The sequence below is a fragment of the Equus asinus genome, chromosome 3, assembly GCF_041296235.1.
Source record: "Equus asinus isolate D_3611 breed Donkey chromosome 3, EquAss-T2T_v2, whole genome shotgun sequence".
Taxonomy (NCBI): Eukaryota; Metazoa; Chordata; class Mammalia; order Perissodactyla; family Equidae; genus Equus; species Equus asinus.
The window spans coordinates 52,624,414-52,647,769 of record NC_091792.1 but is presented as its reverse complement, the minus strand read 5'-3'; the positions used below and the strand labels follow the sequence as shown (position 1 = coordinate 52,647,769).

At 34.8% G+C, this 23,356-nt stretch overlaps 1 protein-coding gene across 3 annotated transcripts in view; it reads left to right on the top strand.

Moving 5' to 3' along the window:
• The window catches only part of SPOCK3 (SPARC (osteonectin), cwcv and kazal like domains proteoglycan 3), a 468,925-nt gene that overhangs the window by 160,180 nt on the left and 285,389 nt on the right, over positions 1 to 23,356 (top strand). For 2 of the 3 annotated variants that reach the window (XM_070505032.1, XM_014851442.3), the window contains exon 3: positions 7,200 to 7,245. The exons of the other annotated variant lie outside the window; for it this stretch is intronic. In XM_070505032.1, coding sequence (XP_070361133.1) covers positions 7,200 to 7,245 — 46 coding nt within the window. The remainder of the gene's footprint in view (positions 1 to 7,199; positions 7,246 to 23,356) is intronic. 3 annotated transcript variants of the gene reach the window in all.

Below are 23,356 nucleotides of genomic sequence, written 5' to 3'. Positions count from 1 at the left end.
GGCTTAACCAAATAGAGGCCAGAGGGTCAAGGTAGGGAAGTCAGGTAAGCAGGTTTGGATGCAGGGTAATTAATTGGTGGGGAGTAGGGGATGAATGAAAAGTCCAGGAAGAAAAACAAGGTAAGTAGGAGAATCCCAGAGAAGAATGAATAAAGTACAGATTGACATCCATATAGAGGGTTAAGATACTGATGACTCCTCAGAATTTGCTCTGAGAGTCCTCTGCAAGGTCAGTTAGCCATGTTCTAAGGCTAAAGCCATCAGTCAGCATCCGATACCCAGTAGGACTGATTGAAGGATTTACCTAATGGATCAAAGTTTTAATCCTGTGAACAAGGGACAGTTTGGAGGGTTTGTGTCTGTTTATCCAAAGACATGCTGTTAGGAAAGACACACTAAACCAGATTTGGACATCTTGTATATACATTTTTTCATCTTCACAACTAATTGTGTGACTTGAGGGCTTTCCAGTTATTTATCATTCTGTAACAAACCAGCCCAAAACTTAGTGGCTTAAAACCAGAGTTTATTATTATCTCTCATGGTTCTGTGTCCTGACTATGCTCAGTTCAGTGTTTATCACTTTGAGTCTCTAAACAGTGATTGCAATAAAATGGGTATGCTAGGCTCCAAGTCATTTGAAAGTTCAAAATGGCCCTCTCACATGGCTGGCAATTGATTCTGGTTGCCATCTGGGAGCTGAGGAGGGAATGTAGACCAGTGGCTTCTGCATGTGGCTTGGGCCTTTCTCATAGGGGCTGGATGAAAGGCTTCTTATAAACTAGCCTTAGAAGTTCTTGAAATCCACTCCGCCACATTCTGTTGGGCAAGTAAGTCAGGAAAGCCCGGCTGTTTTCCAGGGAAGAAGGATGAGACTTCATCTGTTGTTGTGAGTATCAGGATTAATGTACAGTGAAGAAAGCAATTTGATGGAGGCCATCTTTGGAAGTTCTCTACCCCCGTACTACAGAAGCTTCAAATTCTTCATCTCTAAAGTTAGAGAAGACTAGATAATATCTCAAAGGCGTTGGAAAATTAGCTTTCTGGGTTTCTATATCCTGTATGAACATGCTTACGTGTTACCTTCCGTGTGGAAAATTCTCATGTAGCACCTTACAGATTTATTTGCTTTCTTCCTTTGCTCCCATCATGCTTTGAACAGATTTCTCTTCAAATACTCCATTCTCCAGTGCAGCTAGTTTTCACATTAGATTCTGAGCTCTTTGAAGTCACGGGCCATATATCACTCAACTTTCTTTTTCCTTAGCATCTATTGGAAGCACAATAAATGCTTATTGGAATAATTGAAAAAAACAAAATCACCAATCTCTGATATATCCTTGGAAGGTGAATAAGATCACACTTTATGTACATCTGGCTTCAAAACTCAGAGTACACAATGAGTTCCTAATAGATTGCTTTCCCACTTCCTATTCCTTATGTTATAATCTTCCTTCAAGGATATACCACATATTTTATTCAAAAATTCCATTTTCATATGATACCAGTTTAAGAAAGATATTTGTTTATAGCATTATAATGATTGACGATAATCACTAGAATGTTTTCCTGGGTATAATAATAACAGATGCCAATTTTTAAGTGTTTATTGTGAACTAAAGACTATACTAATATTTTAAATATGTTATGTACTATAATCTTTACACAGCCTAAAGACATTATTATTATATCAATTTTAAGAAAAGAAACTTAAGGTCAGTTGAAATATCATAGTAAGTGGTAGATAGATAGTGCATTCTATCTCAAAGTTTTTTTCATCAGAAATCTCAGTCTTGGCCCTGATGTCCAGTTATATATTCCTCTTTGTTTTCCTTTTTCTTTTTTTAATTCTAAGTCATTAATTGAAATTATTAAACTAGGATTTGAAAATTTGTATGAAGATAATTTTATGTTTAAATCTTCATAATTATTATTTCTGGCATTTTCTCGAATTTTGATTTTTATTATAATTCATTCAAAATTTGAAACATTATTAATGACATCACTAATAAAACACTTGCTTTTAAGATATTCAGTTTTTTAAAAAATTAAAAAGGATATTTTATACAGTGTTTCACTAATGAAATACAATTTCTAAGTACTTAATACAATAAAATATGTTTATAAATAACTTAAGGCAAAAAAATGTAATATCAGCTGGGACCCTGGCAATTAAAAGAAAGACTAAGAAAGAACTGTTATAAGGGACTGTCTCCTTGTTGAGTATCATGTGGAGCTGATGCCATCACTTAACGGGAAAATTCGTTGCAAAGACACTTACTGTAATGACAAAGTGTCAATCCATATAGTTAGTAATACCATAGCTGAACATATTTATTTATTTACTTTGTCTCTGGGACTAAGGTTTCTACATTTCTGTGGTCATATATAAAGTAGTTCTGCAAATCTTGAAAGAAATCTTATCAATCTTATATGACATGGATTTTTTTCTTGGCAAAGCTATAATTGGTTAAAATACATCTGCCTTATCAGATGTCTCATATGACTAAAATATTATTTAAATGTCATTTAAATGTTATAGACAGACACTAATGAAATGAATCTCTATAGCAGATTCACCTATTTAAGATATATATACATTTATGTATATATGTATTTCAACATATGTGCATGAATATATATATTGTGTGTGTGTGTATATGTGTGGTTGCAAATGGATGACTATATACAAAGATCCTGTAAGAAATCCCAGATATTCTGATATCAGACTTCAGATATGGAAGAAGTACTGTGTAAATATTATCACCTAAGTTATTTTAGTGTAGATTAACCATAAAATTCTTTACCTCACCTAGAACTGGACTGTCATATTGTTAGGACGTGACTATGCTGTATGAAACATACCCACCATTGATAATCATCACATTAACACATTTTATTTTTGCAGTGTCTCTAAAAGTATTAACTCCTGTGTCTCATTTAATAATTGTGTAGTATTTTTCTATAATTTAAAAATACTTTGTGGCAGTTTACCATAAACTATAGAAGGCTTCGGAAATATAGGACAAAATTGTGTCCAGCAGACTTCAATAGTATCTCTATTGATTATTATTTAAAAGTGGCATACTTTGCTAGCAATTTCATTTCAAATATATGTTTCAGTAAGGTTTTATTGCTTGTACAGCTCTTCATAGCCACTGGAGCAAGTTGAATGGCTGAAAAATGGCTAATATAATACTACATTGCTACACATTGTGGAACTCTAGGCATTAAGATTCTCCCATTTGCAGTTGATCACATATCAAAATCTATGAGGATGCTTAAGTAATCCCTGACCTAGTTTGACAACCTATATTTTTCCTTCAGGCAATGGGGGAATTTATCAGTACAGACGTAGCAGTGAATGAATGAACCAAACAGTTGATCTTTGGATGTAAACTTGTCCTTCCGACCTACTTCATCTGGACAAAGCCTGGTTATAACCAGTTATTGTCACAGGAAATGCGTTTCTCTCTTCTAGGCATGATGTTTATTCATAGTGATCATCTTCCTAAACTTATACTTAAATTCTGTATTTATAAGAAAATAGATATGCAGACATTTATCTATGAGTTATTTATTATAGCAAGATATTATAAGCAATACGAAAGCACAGACATCTGAAGGGATAGCTACATGACGGTAAATCAACACTAAAGGATATTAGGCAGCCATTAAATAATTTGATGAAAGATATTAATACAATTGCACAGTTCTCTCAGTAAAATGTAACACAAAAAACCCAAGTTGAGTGTATAATATTGTCTCCATATAATAAAACATTTGTGAAGAAAAATCTGTTACTGTTAGCAATCCTTTGTTGTAAGATATATTGATTCATTCGCCTTTATTTATTTCCCAATAACTACATCGGTCATCCTCAAGTAGGTGATTTTTCCCTCTGAGGAGACATTTGACCAAATTTGGTGACATTTCTGTTTGTCACACCTTCAGGGAGGACGCTAGCGGTATCTCATGGGTAGAGGACAGAGATGCTGCTAAACAGCCTGCAATGCACAGGACAGCACCCCTCCTCCAAAACAGAAAAGAATTATCTGGCCAAAAATAGCAGTAATTTAAAAGTTTAGAAACTATGCTCTACATTAAATATGTTTTCTTTAAAATTAGGTAAAATAGAGTATTAAGACCTCAAGTAAAAGTTTAAATAATAGGATACACAGATCAGTTTTTTAATGCAAACCATGTTTTTTGGAAAACTAGAAAATATTGTTTCTTTAAATATAGGAAATTGGCAGAGGTGTACTTTTAAATTCTCATCATCTCTGTAATTCGCTGGCATAAGCTTTGGAACAGGAGTGACGAGAATCCAACTTTGCCTGTTGGAACACTCAGGCTTGATTTCAGTGGTATGAACCTGACTTTCTTCAATTGGGGGCATTTCTCACAGTTGTTTTCTAAATCCCTGGTTGGCTTATTTTGGATCTAAATTGAAGCCTGAGAACAACCAATATTCACACAAAGCTTTCGGAGACAAAAGAAGTTGTGCCTGAATGAACACTTATGTGAAAATACTTTTATTTCTCATCCTGGCAAAATTCCTAAGATTTAATGAGGTGAAACCGTTTTCAGAGAGAAAAAAAAAGTCTAGTGATGTGGGAACACAAAGAGAAACATCTAAAAATAGCTAATAGGCTAACTACTTCGCTTTTCTATACTGTATCAAATCCCCACAATGGCCAGACGTTGATGTTGCCCTTGACATAACCAAAAAACCATGCTCATGTTTTACGTTATGATTATCGATTTTTATATAGCAGTGGTCCCAAATTAATGCAACGTGATCATGTTGTTCTGAAGGAAGTCATTTTATGTGATTGAGCTTAGATTTTACTATCATATTCTTTTTTTTATATGTCTGCCTAATTCCTGCTAATCTCTACTGATATTGAATATTTCAAGCACTATGTGTTTTGTTAAACGTGTTGCTTTCGTGTTATCAGGCTTCAGTGCTAACAATGTCAGTTCCACACCTATTCCCCGCCTTCCAGAGCTCTAGTGCTAATTCTATGAATTGAGTCACTATTGTAATAAAAAGTTACCCACATCTTTTTGGGTGGTGCCACTGGTACCACTTCAGAGGAGTTGAGGTGATAACAGAAATGCTTCCCTTCCCACGTTAACTACAGTCATAAATGTAAACTTTTAAAAAGTTCAGTTCTTCTAACATTTGACATTTGCGGGGGCAGTTTGGACATCCCTTTCAAAAATGTTATGAGGAGTCTATGGCTATTTCTAAGAAACCAGAAAAACCAAAGGACTTTGTCAGCAGTAATGACAAGTTGTCCAACGGTGATGTTGCTCAAAGATACTAACGGAGAGGAACCTGGTCCTTCTGATTAGCAAGCATGCTTTACCACCTCCTTTATGCCAGATATTGTGCTAGTATTTACATTTTTTTATAACTAATCCCTACAGCACCCTTACCAAATAAGTAGGTATTATTTTTCCAAGTTTGGTCGCAAGGATCTGAAGTTTAGATCACCACCTTTTCTAAAGTGATACAGCTAATAAGTGGTAAAGCCAGACTTAAACTTCAAGTTTGCCTGTCTCCAAATCCATTGCTCGTGGTGCTCATTGTCCAGCTTGTTGTGATGCTTCAGGAGAAACTCCAACTCTTCTCCATGTTTGGAATGAATAATTGTCACTTTCCCAAACAATTAGACGTAATCTAAAAAATAAAATTTATTAAATGAGTGTGTTATGGTCCTCAGCTAAAGATTTGAGAATGAGTAGAACAATTTAATTTGAAAGCTTAGTTTTCCAAGAATTTTCTTAAAAAGAATGTTTTTTAAAAAGAGACTAAACAATCAATGTTGATTTAATAATCAGCGGTGTTATCCTCCCTTAACCTACTCCTAGGCAATTTAGTACAGAAGTCAGCAATGTAGATTGCCATAACAGGCTCTTCTCTTAATATAATCCTATCTCAACATAAATATAAGGCTGATAACAGTATCTTCTGTGTTTTTTCTTTTTTTCCTTCATGTGAAGTTGGTGAGGTGGGAGTTCAGAAGGTGATGATGGGTGATTAGCCACAATAAGGAAAAACTTTTGTAACAATTTAAAATTTAGAATAGATAAATTAGAGAAGTGTGTTTATCTCCATAATTAAAATACATGCTACATTTTCCTCCTTTTCATCAAAGGATATTAGCAAAGAGGATAGGAGGAAGATTCAAACAATCGGTGCTTGGCCTTTTGGATTCCTTACATTTTGTATCTTTCCATTGGACTGACTTTAGTGGGTCTACGTATATGGAGCTAAGAAATGTTTAATCAAGGATCTTCACCAGGATGTGCTACCCTTTCTTCCTATAGTGAAAATAGATTATTAATTTGAACAGTGAAATCTATTCTATTTACCATAAAAGATGATATGTATGAGGTACCTTTGCAAGGCTTTTAGGATGGTCAAAACAGAAAGTAAAATAGTGTTAGTCAATTTAGCTCTGCTTTTGAAAAAAATATTTCAGTATACATTGCCCCACTTTTGTGTTGTATAGTCATATTTACTAAATATATAGTAAACGTATTGTAATGATTCCTTTGCATATCAACAATTTAAACTTTAGACAAGATTTAATTGTGTGCATTTTTTTCAAGCTTCTAATTGCATTTTGATGAACTCTGTAGATATTCAATTAACATGTGACCGATTTACATAAAGCATATTTATATTGTATATGCTAGTGCAGAATCACTTGGTGTTTTCACTGCTATCTTATTGGTTCCATTTACTATTGTATTCGTGGAAATGAACTTGTATAATTGGAAACCGTCAAGATGCTTTTATAGCTTATTAGCTTAGGGTAATTATCTGCATGTTATATTGCACATTGAATTACAATTGAAAGTACTGTATTATAATATTTAGGTGAAGTGACAACTAAAAATAGTTAAGTTGTTGTAGTAAACATTGACTTGCGATGAAAATGAACACATTTATTGAAAGACATTTCTATAACGTGTAAACAATGTGTTCCTTTTTGATAACTATTGTTTTTCTCTTGTTCCTTTTTTTATTTTTTATTTATTTTTTTTATAATTTGCTGCTTGCCATTGCAGGAAGTAGAGGTTTGTATTCAGCTTCTGTATTTCATATTTTATTTTAGATTTTATATGAATATTTGCATTTAAATTACTCATATACACTCAATTCACATTATTTTCCCCCTTAGGATGATTATTTCCGCACCTGGAGTCCAGGAAAGGCCTTCGATCAGGGTAAGAATATAATTATTTTAATATAAAAATCTTTACATGTTTATAACCATTGTGCTTTAAGCATGATATTTATTGTCTGGTTAGATTTTGAAATACTGAATAGGAGAGCTGAGATGAATGGAAAAATTTATGTAATAATTACTTTCATTTCAGAATAATATAGTTGGAAATAAGTTAATTAGGTATCATGATGATGTCAAGATCTCTCTTATTTTTAGATACATGTCTTAGATTACTGATTTGGCTTCTGAACTTAACTGTACCCATTTTTATTAGTTGATACAAGTCACTTTATCCAGTTTTCAAATATATTCAGGTGCATTCACTAGAAACAGATTTATTTGTGAAAAATTTCAAAATAAATCGCTTTCCTTTCTCATTTTCAGTTAATAAATGCTTTCATTTAAAACAGAGCTGATTGATTTTTAGACTTAGCTGGGGTCCATGTAAGACCCAAAAGGAAAAGCCTTATGTAAAATTAGGGTTCCCTCATTTCTGGACACACAGTTTGCAGTTCTGGTTTGCTTACTTGAAAAGTAAAAGCAGGAAATATGCATGGAAAAAGAAACACTTTCATATGTGCAATGAGAATGGAAACATCAAACTCAATGCAATCATAATTATATACATAAACAGATTTGTTTATTAAGCTGTACAATGTTAGAACCAGAGACTCTTCCTTTTAAAGTTTGAAACAAAAGAAAGTTCTGCTTCATAAAGGCTATAGTAATCTTACAAAAGATATTACTCCGTGAGGTAGTACCACTTAAAAATAGACATCATTTTTAAGAATGAGGTATAATATGTATGTTATTAAAAGAAGCTTAAGGGGGCCTGGCCCCGTGGCCAAGTGGTTAAGTTCGTGGGCTCCGCTGCAGGCGGCTTAGTGTTTCGTTGGTTCGAATCCTGGGCGCGGACATGGCACTGCTCATCAAACCATGCTGAGGCAGCGTCCCACGTGCCACAACTAGAAGGACCCACAGCAAAGAATATACAACTATCTACTGGGGGGCTTTGGGGAGGACAAGGCAAAAAAAAAAGAAGCTTAAGGTATTTTACTATGTCTCCAAACTTTTGACTTAGTATTTGGGATGAATGCTAGAACAGCCATCCTCTCTGAGTGAGAACCAACCTGGGTAGACCAAATGGAGACTGTCATCAACGTTGATATTAACCTGCAGTCTGAAACAGTCATTCTTATCCAATCCCCCCTTCTATATTAGTTTCTCTCTTCTACACTCCATGTGGTTTCACTGTTAGTATCCAGTATATTTGTGGAATCTGCATTCTAAAATTCTAAAAAAAAAATTTTATTTGGCTACTTAATAAGTCAAGCCAAATGTACTAAAAGACAGGCAATGAAAAAATAATGACATGCAGACTAAGATATATTTGCAAGCTTTCTTGAGAAACGACTTTTTTAGATGGAATCATAAACCTTGAAAAATCAAACTTACCTATGAAATAGATATTAACACTGAAATTTGCCATACTTGGTGCGTACAATTACAATAATGATTTTTTTTTAATTTTTATTTTTGTGTGTGTGACAATGTGTTCAATTGCAATTTATCTCTCGTTAAAAAAAGATTTCTATAGAGAGGCTTCCAAACCCTGATATACTGTAAGACTGATTTACTTTAATTTTCTTTCTCTCTCTTTTTTTTTTAAGGAAGATTGGCACTGAACTAACATCTGTTGCCAATCCTCTTCATTTTGCTTGAGGAAGATTGTCCCTGAGCTAACATCTGTGCCAACCTTCCTCTGTTTTGTATGTGGGACACCACCACAGCATGGCTTGATGAGTAGTATATAGGTCTGTATCGGGGATCCAAACCCATGAAGCCCAGGCTACTGAAGTGGAGTGTGCCAACTTAACCAGTGTGCCACTGGGTCAGCTCCAGACTTTAATTTTCAGATAGGTTTGTAACCTACTAACTTGTCAGAAATAACATATTTATCAGGCAGAGAGAATCTCATGACATGATAATAGTCGGTATTTATAAGGAATGTCCTATATCCAGTCACTATTCTAAGTATGCAGTATATTAGTTTATTTAATCTTAACGAAGACCCTGCCAGGTAGATGTAGAAGGCAAGGCACTGAAAGAAGTTAAGCTCCTGCCCAAGGTCATATTCCCACAAAGTGTCAGAGTCAGGATTTGGGTCCAGGCAATCTGACCCACGAATCCTGTTTCCTAAATGCTATGTGGTATTGTACTCATATACTGGCACTAAAATGAAATAATGGAGTATTAGTGGAATTTTGGAGTTTATATTTTAAAAATAAATATTTTCTTGAATGAACATTAGAAATAGAGCTGGTAGCTTTGTTTCTATATTGTGAAATAATATTTTGCAGACCATCAGACCCTGGGTTTTGGTTGATTGAACACATATAGCTGATAAACATACATAAGAAAGTTTACATCAAAACAAGAAAAATGAAAGAAATTAGATTGAAGGACATGTATTTGTTTTCTGTTTGTTTTTGACTTTGAGTCAAATTAACCAAACTGTTTGTTGTAGATTATACTGAGGAGTGAGAAAAATTACCCTGTTCCCATCTAGTTCTGAATAAGATAGATACTGTGAGTCATTTGGATGGAACAGACTTGAGATATGTTAATTTCTAATATGTTTCTTGTTCTGTATGATGACAGAATCTTCTGTTAAGTATCATTTTCAAAATCTGATTGAGCTGTTGAACATAAAATAATTTAGAAGATTTTTATGAGTATTTATAATTTTTAATATGTTTTTCATTGGTTTATAGACATTAATATCAAACAATATAAGTTGATTTTCCCAACTTTATTTTTGTGGGGAGGATTGCATATTTCCTAAAAAGAGTGATGAAGAAGCTCCCTTAGCATTATGTTTTTGTATTCTGATATGTACACCATTTTTACTGTATTTCACTTTAAATTATATTTTACTTCCATTTTTCCATTTTTAGATTGCCCACAAAAATGAAGAAATTAAATACCACTGATGGAAACGTTAATTAATATTTCGTAATACAAATGGCATAATTTCTCAGCACAAAACTCATTTCTACATACGTGCATAAAGAAGCACACATACTGACATGTATTTACACGTGCCCAAAAACACACATTTGCACCTGCAAATTTGCTTTTTAGGTAAGAATCAACTGATCATTCACATAGAGCTTATCTACTTTTTGGTTTAGCTGTGACAAATTTTTCATCCTTAGAGATCCTTTTCGTTAATCAGAACATTTCTACTTCATTTTTTTCCACCAAAATAGTAAGAGTTTGGGGAAAATATTTGGTTTTAAATGAATGTAAGTAAAACTATTTGATGAAGGTAAATCTGCTTTAAAATTTAAAACAAACAAACCCAGAACATACTGCTGCCCAAAATGAATTTCTTTGGATTTCTCCGGGTAGCGTTTTCTATGACATTACTTTTTTTCATTACTGTGGCTTATCATGAGTTGACACAACAAAAATCAACTGAAAAATGGTTTTAATGAGGACATGCACCTTCTTGAAAATGGCATAGAAGTTCTATGTTTACTATGACAAATTGAAAGGGGAAATCCATGGATGGACAGATAGTGATAGCATGATAAAGATTTTAAATAGGTTAATAAATGCTTTGGGTAGGTATACTGTAGTTTTAAGAAAAAAATTCGCTTCTTTTCTTTTGACTATGTTTACTGTGCCTTTGTTTTTGGTCACTGATTAATTTGGATGTGTAATAGATAGGTCACTGAAATTTTTAGCCATAATCCCTGATGGTTGTTTAGAAAATCTGCTTGTGCTGATGTGCTGTATCTACAAGGATCATCTTTTATCCAAAAGTTATTTTCTCCAGGATATGATATTTACGTGCCTTGAGGTGAAATAGTTGCAGGTAAAAATGTGCTTTCTATGTTTCCCTAATTTTGCTGTCTAGTCCAGCTTGGAGTTGCTCCACTCGATATCCACCATGGCAGTGAATTATAACCAGTGGACTAGTAATAAAGAAGCTGAAATTAAATAGACTCAGAGATTTCAAGACAAATCAGTTTCATGTTATTGATGTGTTTCTCCTGCTTGTGCACATTTCTGGGAATACGGAATTAGAGGCAAGAAACAGCTGTGGCTTTACAGCAGTTCCATTGTGTGCTCTCTTCGTAAACCTGGACCTGTCTGGAAAGGGCAGCCTGACTCCTACTGGACCATTAGGTTGCATCTCATTCAACAAACGTTCCTAAAGAAGTGATGTGGTAGGAAACCATTCCTAAACTCAAGCTGCTCAAAATCTAGCCAGGAGAATAGACATGTGAACAGCTAACCTGGTATCTACATGAGCCAGTCTTTCAAGGACTGGAGGGGAGGGTAAGAAACAAAACTCAGCTCTCTGAAAGGGCAGTCATATGCTTAGTCATTTGCTTATCCTTTGTTTCTGTCTTTTCGGGATCAGTTCTTAGATCTTTATCTGATTCCTATAATTTTTCCTATCCATTTGCAAAGCTTCTGTATAGCAACAGTCACAGCTTGATGTGTGCTTTGCAGTCAGTTTCTTGCTACAAAGGAAAAGCTATTGAGATTTCATCTGCAGTTTTTATTCCCTTCAATGAACAGAGCTGTTATAGTATTACGGCTGTAATTATTTCTGAAATTGAAAAAGACTAGTGCTTGAGAAAATGTACTCCCAACTTATCTTTCCCTTCTTAAAATACATTACCATTTTTCGTAAGGCACGGTGTATGTGGATGACACAACGCAGGTATCGCTTCTCTCCAAGCTGCCTTTAATTTTCACTTGTTTACATGAGGATCATTTTTTCTTGCATGTCTTAGATGGTATTTATTGATAGCAGTCTGAAACAATGGATAGGTCTGATTCATGCTTCACAATAGAGGCCTGGTAGTATCACAATGTTGCTTTGTTTAAGAGCTTGGGGCCTTTTGGCATTTTTCTAATGGAAAAGTTGGTGTTCCTAGAATTGAAATTCAGTGAGAATGATATGCAAAGAGATCATATGATTACAGTATTTTCCAAAAATGCTTTCAATCATTTAAAAAGATAAAATTTGAACAGTTATTTGCTCTGAACCATTATTTGATCAACTCGCAAGAATTGATTTAGAATTTTTGTATCATTTTGGACAAATTGCTTGTTAGGATATTCAAGTGCTAATAGCTATGTCAATTTACATCATACATTAGTTATATCACCTTGGCTTATAGAAGCCCTCTGGAAAACCTGCAAAGAAATTATACTCAACCTAGAAACCAACAGTACAATACGTGTTCATTTACTCTGTGTCCGATTTAGTAGATAAGAACTACACAGGGCTTTGAATGTGCAATTCTCATTTCTTTATATAAGAATGGTATTTGATTTGTTTTACACCATAATCTATAAAATATAGGAATCAAGAATCTTAGATTGTTTTGTTCTATTTCATATAGTTTCTTTCTCCAGAGAATAATCAATTTTGTATAAAAGTCTGCTTTTAATATATAACATTGAGATTAGTATACTTCATTTGGTTCATATCACACTAGCCTATATAAGTGTGCCACAAGGCAAATTATATTTATTTCTTTTCAGTGACTTTATACGGTTCTGAATTGTGAATCAAATATATAGAGCAAACGATTGATCAAATATAGTTCAGGGGCCGGCCGGATGGCACAGTGGTTAAGTGCGCACATTCCATTTTGGCAGCCCAGGGTTTGCTGGTTTGAATTCCAGGTGCGGACTGCCACCACTTGGCATGCCATGCTGTGGTAGGCGTTCCACATGTAAAGTAGAGGAAGATGGGCATGGATGTTAGCTCAGGGCCAGTCTTCCTCAGCGAAAACAGGAGGATTGGCAGCAATGTTAGCTCAGGGCTAATCTCCCTCAGAAAAAACCCAAAAAACAGAACATAAAAAAACCCCAAATGTACTTCAAAGGTATTCAGATATTTAAGAAACAATATTCTTACTTCATAGTAACATAGTAACACGTATTGTAAAGATTGAAAAAAAAAATAGATATATATAGGAAGCCATATTATTGAAAAAAAAAATAGATATATATAGGAAGCCATATTTTTCACAAGAATCCTCCACTGGCTAAAGGAGTGATTTTCAGTCCTGCCTGCACATGAGGATTATGAAGCACTCATTTAGATAGTACTGTTGCCTAAGGCTGGCCTCGGAACATTTTGATTTAATTTATCTGGGGCAGATTCTGAGCACTTTGTATATGGGTTTGTATGTGTGTGCATGTGTTTTTTAATTAAAAAATTGTGATAAAATAGACATAACATAAAATTGACTACTTTAACCATTTTTTTTTAAAGATTGGCACCTGAGCAAACATCTGCTGCCAATCCTTTTTTTTTTTTCCCTTCTTCTCCTCCAAGCCCCCCAGTACATAGTTGTACATTCTAGTTGTAGGTCCTTCTGGTTGTGCTATGTGGGACGCTGCCTCAGCATGGCCTGATGAGCGGTGCCAATTCTATGCCCAGGAGCCAAACTGGCGAGACGCTGGGCAGCAGAAGTGGAGCACATGAAGCTAACCACTTCGCCACGCGGCTGACCCCTACTTCAACCATTTTTAAGGATACAGTTTAGTGGTAGTAAGTACATTCACATTGTTGTGCAACCATCGCCACCATCCATCTCCAGAACACTTTTCACCTTCCCAAACTAAAAGTCTGTACTCGTTCAAAAATGTCTCTATTTTTCCCTGCTCCCATTCTTTGGCAACCACAATTTTACTTTCTGTCTCTATGAATTTGACTACTCTACGTTTCTCCTATAAGTGGAATCATACAATATTTGTCCTTTTGTGACAGCTTATTTCACTTAGCATTATGTCCTCAAGGTTCATCCATGTGTCAGAATTCCCTTCCTTTTTAAAGTTGAATAATATTCTATGGTATGTATATACCACATTTTGTTCATCTGTTCATCCATTGATGAACACTTGGGTTGCTTCCATGTTTTGGTTGTTGTGAAAATGCAGCCATGAACATTGGCATACAAATATCTACTTAAATCTTTGCTTTTGATTCTTTTGAGTATAAACCCAGAAGTGGAATTGCTGGATCAAATAGCAATTCTATGTTTAATTATTTGAGGAACTACCATATCTTTCTCCATAGCAGCTGTACCATTTTACATTCCCATCAGCAATGCAGAAAAGTTCCAATTTCTCCATATCCTCACCAATATTTGTTGTTTTTTTTTAAAGATAATATCCATCCTGATGGGTATGAAGGTGTTTGTGTTTTCAACTCTACAATGTAGTACTTTATGCAGATACAGTTGAGAATCACAGGGTATAAGCAGTGACTGATGAAAATAATTCCTCATTCTGATGTGTAGTACTGAGAAGTTTTTTGTCAAACAGCTGTTCTTTTGAAGGCAACCCAAGTGTCAGGGAATTTTAAATAACCTATTCACCTTTTCAGATCTGAAGCCAGAAGCAGGTACAAAAGGGATCTGAGAATGGACTGTGGGAATCAAGAAAACCCCAAAAGTGAATCAGTGTTTCCAGTGAATAAGCACTTCCTATGTGTCAGGTGTTATATTTAAGACAATTATCATACTAACCTCAAAAAGTAGATATATTCTTTAAGTTACAAAGGAAACAGAAGTTGAGAGAGGTTGATAAAGGTAACAAAGCTAGTTAAGTGTTGTAGCTGGGTTTGGAATCTTGTATTAGTGGACTTGAAGTCCATTTTCTCTTTCATCATGCAACACGGCTTTAGATTCAGCTCATCTGTCTACACGTTTTTGGTCTGTTTCTCAACTTAGACATATACTTTTTCATGAAAAGACATGGCAAAAATTATGCAGGGGAATAGAAATAGCTAAGGGATCCTTCATCAGGTACACATTGGATCATATTAGAATTGCTCCACAACCAAGGGCAGGAGGTGTTTGTAACTTGTATTTTAATTTTTAAATTATAGGAATATAGGTTTTTAAGCTCACTTATATAATTATCTAATATGTCCAAGGATTGTTGCCTTGGGATGTGTTTCCATCACTTGGGAATCACTTACAGCATATACGTAAGACAAGAAGATGTATGAAAGCGCCTGTGGAATACGTTCTTGGAAGTTACGTTTCATTGAAGTATCCTGACCACAGGTCTCACCCCACTTCCTTATATGCAGTGTAGAAAGGAAATACGTGTCTTAGACTATTAAAATATTGTCATTGAAACTTAGAGGTGACTATGTCCAATCACTAATACACTTAAGGTACTTCTGCCTCTTAAATGTCTCTGATGTCCGGCCTTGACTTGGACTTTCTACTTGGATATGTAATTCCATCTTCACATAACCCTTATTATTTGAAAACTACTTCTCAAATTAAAATAGAATCTGTTTTCCTATGTACAATTTTTGGTCCTATATTCTTCATCAAGAGTGAGTAAATTCATCCTTCCATATGAAAATTTTTTGAAAATTTGAAAGTTGCTAGTATGGTACTCTTTATAGAAGCTTATAAATTAATTGATTAATTTTATCTTTTTTAATTGAGGTAACATTGGTTTAATATTATGTAGGACTTCGGGTGTACCTCATTATAATTCAATTTCTGTATACATTATATCATGTTCACCATTCAAAGTCCGGTTTCCACCCATCACTGTACATAAGTCCCCCTTTAACCATATTTGCCCTCCCCTCACTCCCCTTCTCTTCTGGTAAACATCAATCTGTTCACTGTATCTGTTTGTTTCTTTGTTGTTGTTGTTTTTAATCTTCCACATATGAGTGAAATCTTATAGTTTTTGTCTTTCTTCATCTGATTTATTTCACTTAGCATAGTACCCTCAAGGTCCATCTATGTTGTTGCAAATGGCAAGAGTTCATCTTTATTTAGGGCTGAATAGTATTCCATTGTATATAAATGCCACATCTTCTTTATCCATTTATCCATCAATGGGCTCTTTGGGTGTTTCCATGTCTTGGCTATTGTAAATAATACTGCAATGAACATAGAGGTGCATATATCTTTTCAAATTAGTGTTTTTGTATTCGTTGGATAAATACTCAGAAGTGGAATAGCTGAATCATATAGTAGTTCTATTCTTACTTTTTTGAGGAATCTCCGTACTGTTTCCATAGTGGCTGCACCGATTTACAATCCTACCTGCAGTGTATGAGGGTTCCCTCCTCTCCAATTCCTTTTCAAGATTTGTTATTTCTTGTGTTTTTTGTAATAGCTGTTCTGATGAGTATGAGGTGATATCTCATTGTGGTTTTAATTTGCCTTTCCCTAATAATTAGCGATGTTGAACATTTTTTCATGCACCTGTCATATCTTCTTTGGAAAAATATTTGTTCAGATCCTCTGCCCATTTTTTAATTGGATTGTTTGTTTTTTTTTTGTTGAGTTGTATGAGTTCTTTATATATTTTGGATATTAACCCCTTATCAAATGTATGATTTGCAAATATCTGCTCCCAACTGATAGGTTGTCTTTTCATTTTGATGATGATTTCTTTCCTGTGAAGAAGCTTTTTAATTTGATGAAGTCCCATTTGTTTATTTTTTCTATTGTTTCCCTTGCCTGAGGAACATATCCAAAAAGATATTGCTAAGACCAATGTCAAAGAGTGTACTGTTTATGTTTTCTTCTAGGAGTTTTATGTTTTTAGGTCTTACATTTAAGTCTTTAATCCATTTTGAGTTAACTTTTGTCTATGGTGTAAGATAATGGGCTACTTTCATTCTTTTGCATTTGGCTGTCCAGTTTCCCCAACACATTTATTGAAGAGACTTTCCTTTCTTCATTGTGTGTTCTTGGCTCCTTTGTCAAAAATTACCTGTCCATTAACGTGGGGGGTTACTTCTGGCTTCTTAATTCTGTTCCATTGATCTGTATGTCTGTTTTTCTGCAAATACCATGCTGTTTTGATTATTATAGCTTTGTAATATACTTTGAAATCAGGGAGTCTGATACCTCCAGCTTTGTTCTTTTTTCTCAGGATTGCTTTGGCTATTCACATTCTTTTGTTGTTTCATATAAGTTTTAGAATTCTTTGTTATATTTTCATGAGAAATGTCATTAGGATTCTGATAAGGTTTGCATTGAATCTGTAGATTGCTATAGGTAATATGTAAATTTTACCTATGTTAATTCTTCCAATCCATGAGCACAGAATATCTTTCTGTTTCTTAGTGTCTTATTCAATTTCTTTCAGTAATATCTTATATTTTTCAATGTACAGGTATTTCATCTCCTTGGTGAAATTTATTCCTGGGTATTTTATTCTTTGTGTTACAATTGTATGTGAGATTGTTTTCTTGACTGTCTCTTTCTGCTAGTTCATTGTTAGTGAATAAAAATGCAACTGATTTTTGCATGTTGATTTTGTATGCTGCAACTTTAGTATATTTGTTTATTATTTCTAATAGTTTTTTGGTAGATTTCTTAGGGTTTTCTATATGTGAAATCATGTCATCTGCAAATAGTGACAGTTTTACTTCTTCCTTTCCAATATGGATGCATTTTATTATTTTTCTTTCTTGCCTAATCACTATGGCTATCGCTTCCAATACTATGTTGAATAAGAGTGGTGAGAGTGGGCACCCTGTCTTGTTCCTATTCTTAGAAGGATAGTTTTCAGTTTTTCACTGTTGAGTATGATATTAACTGTGGGTTTGTCATATATGGCCTTTATTATGTTGAGGTACTTTCCTTCTATACCCATTTTATTGAGAGTTTTTATCATAACCAAATGATTCAACATCCTGTTTTCCAGTAATCAAGACACAAAGAAATGGAAAGATACTGCATACTCAGGGATTGGAAGAATTAATGTAGTTAAAATGTCTATATTATATTACCTAAAAGAATCTGCAGATTCACTGCAATACCTATCAAAATCCCAATAACATTTTTCACAGGAATTGAACAAAGCATCCTAAAATTTATATGGAACAACAAAAGACTGCAAAGAGTCACAGCAATCCTGAGTAAAATGTTTTCAATGCAGCTATTGAGATGATCATATGATTTTTATTCTTCATTTTGTTAATGTGGTGTATCACATTGGTTGATTTTCAGATTTTGAACCATCCTTGCATCCTCAGAGTAGATCCCACTTGACTGTGGGATTATATTAATTATATATTAATATATATTTATATTAATAAATATTAATATTTGAGATATTGCAATATTCAGCTTACTAATATTTTGTTGAGAATTTTTGCATCTATGTTCATCAGCAATATTAGCCTGTAATTTTCTTTTTTGTGTTGTCCTTGTCTGGATTTGGCATCAGCGTAATTTTGGCCTTATAAAATGAATTTGAAGTTTTCTGACTTCTTCAATTTTTTGAAAGAGTTTGAAAAGGGTATGTATTAAATCTCCTTTGTATGCTTGGTAGAATTCACCAGAGAAGCCATCTTGTCCTGGACTTTTGCCTTTTGGGAGGATTTTGATTACCGTTTCAGTATTCTTACTAGTGATTGATCTGTTCAGATTCCCTATTTCTTCTTGATTCAGTTTTGGAAAATTATATGATTCTAAGAATTTATTCATTTTTTCTAAGTTATCCAATTTGTTGGTGTATAGCTTTTCATAGTAGTCTCTCATAATCCTTTGTATTTCTGTGGTATCCATTGTAATTTTTCCTATTTCATTTTTGATTTTGCCTTTTGAACCTTCTTTGTCTTTTTCTTGGTGAGTCTAGCTAACAGTTTCTCAATTTTATTTATCTTTTTAAAGAACCAGCTCTTAGTTTCATTGATTTTTTTCTATTGCCTTTTTAGTCTCTATTTTATTTATTTTTACTCTGATTTTTATTATTTCCTTCCTTCTACTGACTTTTGGCTTTGTTTTCTTTTCTTTTTCTAGTTCCTTTAGTTCCTTAGGTGTAATGCTACATTGTTTATTTGAGATGTTTCTTATTTCTTGGGGTAGGCCTGTGTAACTAGAAACTTCCCTCTTAGTACTGCTTTAGCTGTATCCCATAGATTATGATATGGCTTATTTTCATTTTCATTTGTCTCCAGGTATTTTTTCATTTCTCCTTTGATTTCTTCACTGATCCAGTAGTTTTTCAGTGGCATGTTGTTTGGTCTCTACACATTTGTGACTTCTCCAGATTTCTTCTGTAGTTGATTTCTAGTTTTATATCATTGTGGTTGAAAAAGATGTGTGGTATGAATTCAGCCACCTTAAATTTATTGAGACTTGTTTTGTGGCCTAACATATGGTCTATTCTGGATAATGTTCCATGTTCACTTGAAAAGGATGTGTATTCTGCAGTCTATAGAAGGAATGTTCTGTATATAGCGGTTAAGTCCATATGGTCTAATGTGTCTTTTAAGGCCATTGTTTCCTTGTTGATTTTCTGTCTGGATGATCTATCCATTGATGTAAGTGGGGTATTAAAGTCTCCTATTATTATTTTATTACTGTCAATTTCTCCCTTTTTATCTGTTAATGTTTGCTTTATATATTTAAGTGCTGTTATGTTAAGTGCATAAATATGTACAAATGTTATATCCTTTTCTTGGGTTGATCTCTTTAGCGTTAGGTAACGCCCTTCTTTGTCTTTTGTTACAGTCTTTGTTTTAAAGTCTATTTTGTCTGATGTGAGTATTGCTACCCAGCATTCTTTTTGTTTCCATTTGCATGGAATATCTCTTTCCATCCCTTCACTTTTAGTCTGTGTGTGTCTTTAGATATGAAGTCAGTCTCTTGCAAGCAGCATATAATGCATCTTGTTTTTTGTCTATTCAGCCAGCCTATGTCCCTTAATTGGAGCACTTAGTTCATTTACATTTAAATCAATTATTGATAGGTATATACTTATTGCCATTTTGTCAATTGTTTTCTGGTTGTTTTTGTAGTTCTCTGTTCCTTTCTTCTTCTCTTCGCCTCTTCCCTTGTGGTTTGATGGTTTTCTTTAGTGTTATGTTTGAGTTCCTTTCTCTTTATTTGTTTGTGTATCTGTTATAGGTGTTTGGTTTGTGGATGCCATGAGGTTCATATATATTGACAGATATATAGCAGTCAATTTTAGGGTGATAGTCACTTAAGTTTGAATGCATTCTAAAAACACTACATTTTTACTCCACTGCCCCACATTTTCTGTTTTTTTTTTTTTTTTTTTAAAGATTTTATTTTTTCCTTTTTCTCCCCAAAGCCCCCCAGTACACAGTTGTATATTCTTCGTTGTGGGTCCTTCTAGTTGTGGCATGTGGGATGCTGCCTCAGCGTGGCTTGACGAGCAGTGCCATGTCCGCGCCCAGGACTCGAACCAATGAAACACTGGGCCGCCTGCAGCGGAGCGCGCAAACTTAACCACTCGGCCACGGGGCCAGCCCCCACATTTTCTGTTTTTGATGTCATATTTTACATCATTTTATTTTGTGTGTCCCTTAACTATTTATCATAGTTATAGTTAATTTTACTACTTTTGTCTTTTAACCTTCATACTAGCTAAGTGGCTGTTCTATCACCTTTATAAAATATTTGCCTTTACCAGTGAGATTTATTGCTTTCATCTGTTTTCTTTTTTCTGGTTATGTCCTTTTCTGCTTAAAGGAGACCCTTTAATACTTCTTGTAAGGCTGGTTTAGTGGTGATGAATTCCTGTAGTTTTTGCTTATCTGTGAAACTCTTTTATCTCTCCTTCAATTCTGAATGAGAACCTTGCCAGCTTGAGTATTCTTGGTGGTAAGATTTTTCCTTGCAGCACTTTAAATATATCATGCTATCCCTTCAGGCCTGTAAAGTTTCTGCTGAAAATCAGCTGATAGTCTTATGAGGGTTTTCCTGTTAGTTAACTTGTTGTTTTTCTCTTGATGCCTTTAAGATTCTCTCATCTTTAACTTTTGCAGTCTTAATTATAACATATCTTGGTGTGGATCTCTTTGGGTTATCTTGTTTGAGACCGTCTGTGCTCTGGACCTGGATATCTGTTTCCTTCCCCAGATTATGGAAGTTTTCAGCCATTATTTCTTCAGATATATTTTCTGCCTCTTTCTCTCTCTCTTCTCCATCTGGGACACCAATAAAGTGAATGTTAGTATACTTGATGTTGTCCTAGATTTCCCTTAAACTGTCCTCGTTTTTAATTTTTTTTTTTTTTTTGCTGTTCTGATTGAGTGATTTCCATTCTTTTGTCTTCCAGATGATTGTTCTGTTCTTCTGCATTGTCTAGTGCCTTTAGTTCCCTCTAGTGTATTTTTCCTTTCAGTTATTGTACTTTTCAGCTCTGATTGGTTCTTTCTCATATTGTCTAATTCTTTCTTGATGTTCTTACCATGTTCCTTCATATTTCTCCCAAGTTCAGTAACCATCTTTATGACCATTACTTTGAACTCTTTATCAGGTAAATTACTTATTTCCATTTCATTGGGATTTTTTTCTGAGTTTTTTTTCTTGTTCTTTTGTTTGGAACATATTCCTTTATCTCTCCATTTTGTTGGGCTTTCTGTGTTTGTTTCTATGAATTAGGTGAAACAGCTACCTCTCCTGTTATTACAGGAGTGGCCTTGTGTAGGAGTGTCCCCTATGTAGACTGTGTGTGCAGTGTGGCTTTGGCAAGACAGCTGGAGCTGCAGCAGGAGTGCACTGGGGACTGCTGTGCTGCTTCTTACTTGGGCGCACCCTGGAGGATGGCTAGAGCTGGAGCAGGGTGTGGGCTTGGAATTTCTGGGCTGTTCCACCCCTGAGGGTGCCCTGGCAGGGCAGCTGGAGCTGGAGTAGGGTTCTGGCCAGGGAGTCCCAGGATGCTTGGCACTTGAGGATGCTCTGGTAGAGTGACTGGTGTTGGAGTGGGGTGCCAGCTAGGAAGTCCCAGGCTGCTCTTTACCTGGGGGCACACTGTGGCAGCCTGAGCATGCTGGCAGCATCTGGACTGTGCTACTGCTCACACTATCAAGATGGAGGGGGAACACAAAGAATGGTGCTTGCTGACCCTTCCAATCCCGGAGAGAGTTCCAGCAGTTCTCTGCCTGTTTGGCTGATGTTCTAGCTTTAGTAAGTGGATTTCTTTCCCACATAGTCTAGGTACTTTTTAAACCATGTTTTTCCCTGTGCCCCAGGGCAGGTAAGCCTGGGCATGGGCCCCTCAGTGCTATCCCTCCCTGCTGCAGGTCACTGAATCAAGTGTGAGGTTCCCGTCAATGCCGTGTCTGACTCCTACTCCTTTCTATGTGTCCCTCTGTGTCAGAAGCTGTTCAGTCAGCCCTCAATTTTTCTTCAGGAGGAATTGCTCTAAATGTAGCTGTAGATTTGCTCTGGCTGTGGTAAGAGGTGAGTTCACGGTCTGCCTACACCACCATCTTGGATTCTCCTTTAATTTAATTAATTTTAAAATTAATGAATCCTTTTGATTAGAACACTCTGCAGCTCATCACTTAGGTGATGGAATGTCATGGTCACAGTCTCTTCTACTTCTAATATTTGACAATTATTTTTTATAGACTGGTAATTTTTCTATTTAACTCTAGATTTTATTTTATCTCTTTCTCTTCTCAGCATATTTTTTGAAAATTCTGTGTAGGCTCTCTTCTTCTGGGTTTTGATATTTCATTGAGATAGCTCAAATAAATGGTTGATAGGGCAGTTGGGTGGGCATTTGATTGGACCATCTAGACATGAGTTTGAATCACAGCTATGGCAGTACAGGTTATATTACCTTATGCAAGTAACTTAACCATTCTGGAGTTGTGTTCAGTTTAGTAAAATATGAATAAATTCCTAATTCACAAAGCTGTGACACTGAATATAAAAAGCATGTCAAACCTATACACACAATAATATGGAAAACGTTCATTGAGTATTTTTTCTTCTCTTTCTCTCTCAATTTCTTACGAAATAAAGATTTAGTAAACTTTTCATACTTTTACTTATTTGAAAACAGTGTTTAGTCCTGGCATAATATATTTGTCTATTGTATACAATATTTTAATAGCCAGAGTGGTCATGGAAATTACTGGGCTTAGTACTCTTGAAAAATAATTGTTTTGAGAGTTTTTGTGAAAAATTATCTTCCTTGACAAATTAGAAGAATTTGTGATTTTCAAGATATTGTGGAAAACAAACTGTCGCTTTTATTATATGAAGCAGCATACATTACAATTTTCTAATTAACACAATGCAATCTATTAG